The following is an 8,471-nucleotide window of genomic DNA, read 5'->3' as shown; positions in this document are numbered from 1 at the left end:
TAAAAAATGGTATACGAAAAAAAAATCTATTATCTAAATATTTTTATACACGAAAATTTATTATTATTCCAAATATTTTTGTAAACGATACATATACATAAATAATATTTGTATACGGAAAAAAATCTTTTATTGATCTAAATATTTTTCTATATGAAAAATGGTATTTATGATCCAAAAAATTTAATTCAAAAATGGTATACGGAAAAAAATCTATTATTAATTTAAATATTTTTATATACGAAAATTTACTACTGATTTAAATATTTTTGTAAATGATACCTAAACATAAATAATATTTAAATACGGGAAAAATCTATTGTTGACTAAATATTTTTATATATGAAAAATGATATTTATGATCCAAAAAATTTTGATTCAAAAATTGTATAGGGGAAAAATCTATTATTGATCTAAATATTTTTTATACGAAAATTTACTATTCATTCAAATATTTTTATAAATGAAATCTAGACAAAAATAATATTTGTATACGGACAAAATTTATTATTGATATAAATATTTTTATATACGAAAAATGGTATTTATGATCCAAAAATTTTTTATTCAAAAATGATATACGGGAAAAAATCTACTATTAATCTAAATATTTTGATATACAAAAATTTACTATTGATTCAAATATTTTTGTAGATGATATCTAAACATAAATAATATTTGATTACGAGAAAAAATGTATTTTTGTTACATATTTTTATATAACAAAGATGATATTTATGATCCAAGAATGATATAAGGGAAAGAATTTATTATTGATCTAAATATTTTTTCATTTTAAATATTCTATTTAAAATAAATGTATTATGTAAACAAATGCGTGTATCAGAGCAGAACCCGTGCGTATGCACGGGTTTATTACTAGTTAAGCATAAAAAAAAATTAAAATTAGTAACAATAAAAAAAACCGACCCAAATACTGAACCGGTTCTTTAAACACGGTTTCCTTAAAAACCCAAAAGAAAGAAAAAAACCAAAACATGCGACAATGGATAACTACCTCAACCACACAAACTAACAAGTTCCACAAACCATAGCCATAACCATGGCTACTCTAACCTTCAACTCCACAACACTCAAAACCCCATCATTCAACTACCCCAACTCCACCATCACCAAGCTCTCCTCCTCCAAACCCACCCTCAAAATCCCATTTTTCACCACCAAAAAACCCTTCCTTCAGTTCCAAACACGTTCCATATCAGAAACCTCAGCAACAACATCCCAGAAAGAAGCTGAAGAAGACAAAGAAGACCCTACTGCTGAAACGTGTTTTCTTGACCCTGAAACTGATCCTGATGATATATTGAGCTGGGAGTTGGATTTCTGTTCTAGGCCTATTCTTGATGCTAGAGGAAAGAAAGTTTGGGAGCTTGTTGTTTGTGATAAATCTCTTTCGCTTCAGTATACTAAGTATTTTCCTAATAATGTTATTAATAGTATCACTCTTAAGGATTCTATTGTTGGGATTTGTGATGAGTTGGATCTTCCTGTGCCAAGGAACATTCGTTTCTTTAGGTAAATTGGTTCACTATGTGGTAGTTTTAGTAGTTTTTGTTTCTGTCAAGAGTGTTAACTAGGACTTGTAGTGAGTGTTACATTAGTAGAATGAAAGTGTACTAGTTATAATGTTCTATTCTATTTGCTTTTAATATGCATCATGCGTAGAATCAGAGCCGTTTTAAGTTTTTTGAGGCTCTTCGTAGGTTAGGCCATGCGTAGGTTAGACCATCTTCAATCCTTGCAAAACAAATAGGGGTCCTATTTGTCACGACAAAATGACGATAAAATAGACAAATATTTTATGAGGTCTTGTTTAGTCACGGTTTAACTGTGACAAATTTTGGGCCTTATGTGTAGTCTGTCTTGCACGCCCTCGAAGACATGGTGTTTATGTTGTATTATTATCATATCTTGTTAGATTGTATTTGGTTTATGCTAGCTTAAGGAATTATTTTGCTTGGTTTTCATGTTAGAGTGAGAGGAATATTGGTTAAGTGTAGTTTTGTTGCTTTGTAGGGCACAGATGCAGACGATTATTACGAAAGCGTGTAAGGAGCTTGGTATAAGAGCTCTTCCGAGTAAACGGGTGAGTATGATTTCAGATTTTGCTGTGAATGTGAAATTCCATTGCTCTGCGGAAAACTCTATACGTTTTGTTTGGTGATTGAAATGAATTAGTTTGCTGACTGACAGTCTGAAATACAGTTTCATAAACCTAAGTGGTCTTGTAATGTGCACTAAAAACCTTGATTGAAACATTTAACTTGTTCATTCGTTGAAGGTTCCAAAATCTGAGTATGACCTCTATATTCTGAGTTAAATGGTCACGCGCTGTTAGTGAAAATGATTTTTACACTGACATCCAATGAAAAGCTTCCATTTTTACACGGTATAATATGAATCTAAAAATGCATTTACAAAAGTGGAGTGATTTGGCGAAATATCAGTGTAAAATTAGTTTACATTGACAATGTATATCTTTAAAATTAGTAGAAACATACAGAGGTTTTAAATTAAGGTTGTAGTGGAGTGTTTTAAATTAAGGTTGCCTTGCGAATTTGCCATTGAAATTGTTTTAAGATGCATTTGTTGTACGCAAAAAAGATTAAAAAAATCGATAATTTTTTGGCGGCCCTATTTCATTTGGCTTCTATTTCCTTTTCAGAGTTGCTCCGGTGTATATCTTATGCGCTTCCTTTGATCCTTTTCAGTGTTTGTCGTTACTTTTATGGCTAGAAGAACGTTACGAGACTGTATATACGAAACATCCCGGATTTCAAAAGGGATCCAAACCTCTTTTGCCATTAGACAATCCCTTTCCCACGAAACTCCCCGAAGATCTTTTTGGTGAAAGATGGGCATTTGTTCAGTTACCTTACTCAGGTAGAGAGATTTGTTCGCTTTTATGTCGTTTATTTCACAATCGCATTACATAGATTATAATTTTCTCATTTTACTATCAATTTTTTAAAGCTGTCCGAGAGGAGGCCTCAGCCTCGGAAGAAAGATTTGGCTATGGTTCCGGGCTAGATCTTGATTTATTAGGCATTGAAATTGACGAGAAGACGTTGATCCCAGGACTCGCTGTCGCATCTTCTCGCGCTCAAATATTATCAGGTAAAGAAACCTCCTATTTCATATATAAGTGTTTAACTAAGTTACTCGAATGCACTTTTGACGCGTACGATATCATATCCAAGTACGTTTTTGTAACAATTTACTATTGCAGCTTTTATGAATGGATTGGAGCTCTGCGCCATCGAAGCAGACACTGCTCGCGCTAACCTGACTCTTTCAGTTGCGATTTCGACTCGGTATGTATACGCGACGTATCAGAAAAGTCCTACTTCGACTAAAGAAGCTGAAGCATGGGAAGCAGCCAAGAAAGCTTCTGGAGGATTGCATTTCCTTGCAATCCAAGATGAGTTGGATTCTGAAAATTGTGTTGGCTTCTGGCTTTTGCTAGACTTGCCTCCTCCACCTGTATAATCATGCAACTTATTGCGACACAATATTTTACAGAACCAAAAATATAACAATTTTTTTCAGTTTTTTTAGTATGTGATTTATACTAAGAATCTTAAATAATACTAAACACTTATTGATTGAGTAAAAATAAACACATTCATTCAACATCACAAAAAAATCAGTTTTTATTAATTTGTGCTACTAGTAGGCAGCCGAAATCTACATAAAGGACAAGAGTTGTCTACATTCAACCAATCCTTAATACAATTCTTATGAAACATATGCGAACATGGCATACAAACACCAACATTAAAATCTTCGTGACAAATAGTACATTTCTCTGCTTCTTCGATTGTTACCATCTTCAATCCTTCAATACATGACGGTGCCGTAGGAACAAATCTAATATCTTCTTCTTCAATTCCGATGGCCTCTTCCCAACCATAGTTCCATTCATCTTCATCATTTTCGTTTTCAACTTCTATATCGAAGCTATAATCATCATCAATTTCAACTTCAATAACCGATCTATTATCTTCTTCTATTCTCATTTCCTCATCCCAATAAGAGTCCCATTCATCAACATACTCGTTTTCACCGTGATCATCATCAACAATAGTCCATGTAACAGTTGGAGTCAACGCATTATCTTCTTGTACTTCAATCTCCATTTCTTCCTCTTCCCATCTATAACTCCAATCATCTTTATTATGGTTATCTTCAATAGTCCTCGTAACAGGAGGAATCAACGCATTATCTTCATCTTCCTCAACTTGCATTTCCTCTTCATTCTCGTCCAAACAATTGCTCTCTTCATCTTCCTCACACTCTTTAGAATTACGTGTAACAGAAAAGTCAACTTGAATAAAAAGATCCCTCAAGTTCTTATACATCCCACTACCCATCTCTCTAACACATTGCGAAATTTCTTCTACCACCAATGCAAAAGCATCTTCAGGAACACCCACTTCAGAAAGCCATGATACAATGGTAGCTTTTCGGATTACTCTATCTTCGGACACATATGAAAAGTTATAATGTATAGTATCGCTTAAAGATGAATTCATTTCATCGCTTGAAACACGAGTAGTCGTGTAATCGAATTCTATATGTAGATACGGATCATTGTCGCGTGGTACATCTGTTGAAGACATATCTAAATATGCCTTACAATAATATTCATCCATGGATGAACTTTAAAGAAACTTAGAATACTAAAAAATGTTGAACAAAGCACCTTGTGGAATTTTTTCAGTTCAGAAACGATACAAGTACGAAGTATAAAGTGATGATCTTGAATGAACTAATGTATATATAACAAATTACTTGATCGGTGGAAACTTGGAGAAAAAGTTTGTTGCTGAGAATATCTTAAAAAATATCTTTATTTTTAATTTGTAAATAAACTAAACAATATTACTATTTTCTTGGCTAAATATAAGATGTTTTGAATTTTATAATTTAAAAGACATTTTTTTTGAATATAAATGCATTAATGATGGGAATACATTAAAGATTCGGAAATATTTTTTTATATCTTTTTTATATTGGTATATTTTTTTAACAATCTACTAGTATAGTATTGTAGAGATTACGATTTAAATGCATTAATGAAGAAATCAATGTATGTATTTTTACAATCTATACTAAATATTCTGATATAAAATTTTGACTTTTTATTCTTTAACGATTAGATTTGTAAAGGTAAAATCAATTGTAATCAAATTTAATATTTTTTTATCTGAATTTTTAATGAAAAAAATAAAGAAATATTTTACATATCAATATTTCTAAATTTATCTGAATTTTTAATTAAAAAAATCTGAATTTTTAAATTTGTAAAGGTAAAATCAATTGTAATAAAATTTATCTGAATTTAATATTTGATAAACACCTTATGTAGTGTCAGTATAAAATATTTTACTCTGTCATCACAATATTTTAAAAAAGAAATATTTTATATATCAATATTTTATATGTGATTTAAAGAAAAAATCAAATATCTATAAAAATTAACAGTGTTATGATTTAACTGTATATTTTATATGACAATATAAACTGTATTTCTATTATATCAATTTTTAATTAACATAATTTATATAAATGGACTTTGAATTTAAAGACGAAATACATATATTTTACAATGACATTGGTTTATAATTTTTGCACACTAATTAAAAAAAAATATTGTCATACAATATTACATATTTATTAAATTAATCATACTAATACGTTTCAAGTAGTTTAAAGAATAACGATTAAAGAGTATAGTAGAAAAAATAGTAATTATTTTTATTTTGAAAAATGAAAATGACATTCATTTAAAAAAATATTTACTAAAACGATAGTAATTTAAAGCATAAAAATAAAAGATTATCATCTTTTTATTTATTTATTTATTTATGTAATCTTTAATAACTAGTAATACTCTCTTAATTGGACACCCTTAATTGTAACATTTGTTAATAATGAATATTTAAATTAATGAATTTCAAAATTTCTCTTTTAAAAATGACACATTAAGTGTTTATAAAAAAAAAGAAGTCATAAAGTGCATATTCAATTAAGTCATGAGTCCGTTTGTTTCAGCTTAAAATTTTTTTTCTTGTATTTTTTGAAAAGTTTGCAGATCTAGAAATTACACTTGTAGGATATAGAAAAAAGATCAAAAATTCTGAAGACAAAGTTTCTGATAAGGATGATATATCAAAACCTTATGAAGTTCCATTAGTTCGGAAAAGGCAAAGGCAGAGACAAATGGTATCTAAAGATATGCCTCTGAGAGATAAAGTTGAACCTGTCAGTACAAGACCCACTTTCAAACAATCTAAAGAAACTCTTATGAGATTGGTGTCTTTGATAGAACCAACTTCTTGTGAAGAAGCACTTCAAGATAATGAATGGATATTCGCTATGCAAGAAGAGCTAAATAAGTTCTCCATAAATGATGTTTGGGACGTAGTACCAAAGCCCAAAGGAACTCATGTTATTGGAACAAAATGGGTATTTAGAAAAGAACTAAATGAGAAAGGTGAAGTTGTCAGAAACAAGGCATGATTGGTTGCACATGGTTATAGTTAACAAGACGGTATTGACTACAATGAAACTTTTGCTTCAGTCTCCAAGTTAAAATTTATCCGTCTCCTAATCTCATTTGTTGTTAATAATAATATTATCTTATATCAAATGTATGTTAAAAGTGCGTTTCTAAACGGATATATTTTTAAAGAGTTATATGTTCACCAACCTCCTTGTTTTGAGAGTACAAAGTTTCCTTAACATGGTTTTAAACTTAAGAAATTATTGTATGGTCTAAAGCAAAGTCCCAGAGCTTGGGATGATAGACTTAGTGCTTTTCTTCTAGAGAATGGTTTCTCAAGAGGCATAGTAGATACCACTCTTTTCTATAAGAACTCTGGAAACAATCTTATGATATGTCAAATATATGTTGATGATATTATTTTTGGCTATGCTAATCCATCTATTTGTCAAGAATTTTCTAAACTAATGCATGCTGAATTTGAAATGAGCTTAATGCAGGAGTTAAAGTACTTTATGGATATACAAATCAACCAAACTTCAGAAGCTACATACATTCATTAATTGAAAAGGAAGAAGTAAGCACAAGGGTTGTCAAGAGATCTATTGTGGTATGACAGACTCTCTTCTATATTTGACTTCTTCTTGTCCAGATATGCTATTCACGGTTTGTCTATGTGCCTAGTTTCAATTAGATCCTAGGGAAACTCACTTAACAGCTGTTAAGAGATTCCTAAAGTATTTGAAAGGAACAACTAACATTGGCTTGATGTATAAGAAAACATCAGAATTTAAGCTAACAGGTTTTTGTGATGCAGACTATGAAAGAGATAGAATTGAATATAAAAGCACTTTTGGAAACTGTCAGTTTCTGAGTAAAAATATCATCTCATGGTCAAGCAAAAGACAATCAACTATTTTATTATCTACTACTGAAGCATAATATATATCAGCATCACTATGCAGCACTCAGATGCTCTAAATGAAAAGTCAACTAGAAGACTTTCAGATATACGTAAGCAACACTCCTATCTTTTGTGATAATACTGCTGCTATTTGCTTAAGTAAGAATCCTATTTTACACTCAATAGCTAAACACATAAAAATCAAGTATCACTTCATTAGAGACCATGTTCAGAAAGGGAACCTTATTTTAAAATTTATAGATACAAACCATCAATGGGCTGATATCTTTACAAAATCCTTAGCTGAAGATAGATTTTTGTTCATTCTAAAATACTAGAAAATGGAGTTTTTGTAACACCATTCTAAACCCCGCGGCATTTAACAAATATATCAGAGTAACATGCAAACAAGGATGTCACAATTCAAAATTAAAATAAACATCATTCGTCACTGTCATGCATTCACCAAGGAACATCATCAAATTACTCATAATTCAAAATCTCATGTTTTACACAGCGGAATAACATCATCAAATTACATCACATCATCGATGTATTAATCCTCAAAATAAATTAAACAAAATAGAGTCATCATAATAAACTCAAAACAATTCGTTCCCCCAGTGTTACATCTATCAGAGCATGACACCTGACGCTAACTAACACATTGACTCATGAGCTAAACCTCACCAAGTCAGACGCCGCTATCCTCAATCTGAAAATGACAACATGTAAGGGGGAGTTTCATTCATGATTAACAAATACTATAGCATCATAAACAATAACACCTCATAGCTATATTATCCATCCAATTTCATCATATTCAGATTATTAGGAACATCCATCATTTACACAAACATCAACAGAATACATCATTCAAACATACAAACATACTCATCATTCAAGTAACACTAATCATGCATGTGTATGAACTGACACTATGCATGTGGTACTAATCCATCATAAATGGGAATAACCCACCGACCGATCCATCATCAACCAGATACGGCCCTACCAGCACAAATTCCACACAATGGG

General features: G+C 30.7%; 1 protein-coding gene across 2 annotated transcripts in view; it reads left to right on the top strand.

The window, feature by feature from the left end:
* The first annotated feature begins 997 nt into the window (after window positions 1-997).
* The window catches only part of LOC131662690 (protein TAB2 homolog, chloroplastic), a 54,034-nt gene continuing 46,560 nt past the window's right edge, over window positions 998-8,471 (top strand). Inside the window, exons 1-5 of one of the 2 annotated variants that reach the window (XM_058932543.1) lie at window positions 998-1,536; window positions 2,038-2,107; window positions 2,733-2,904; window positions 2,995-3,138; window positions 3,251-3,578. In XM_058932543.1, the coding sequence (XP_058788526.1) occupies window positions 1,064-1,536; window positions 2,038-2,107; window positions 2,733-2,904; window positions 2,995-3,138; window positions 3,251-3,510 (1,119 nt within the window). In that variant the 5' untranslated portion in view covers window positions 998-1,063 and the 3' untranslated portion in view covers window positions 3,511-3,578. Of the gene's footprint in view, window positions 1,537-2,037; window positions 2,108-2,732; window positions 2,905-2,994; window positions 3,139-3,250; window positions 3,579-8,471 lie in introns of those variants that run through there. The other variant, XM_058932544.1, reaches the window with a different exon arrangement.

Source organism: Vicia villosa, linkage group LG3, assembly GCF_029867415.1.
Source record: "Vicia villosa cultivar HV-30 ecotype Madison, WI linkage group LG3, Vvil1.0, whole genome shotgun sequence".
In the NCBI taxonomy this organism is placed as follows: Eukaryota; Viridiplantae; Streptophyta; class Magnoliopsida; order Fabales; family Fabaceae; genus Vicia; species Vicia villosa.
This window is presented reverse-complemented; position numbering and strand designations above follow the sequence as displayed.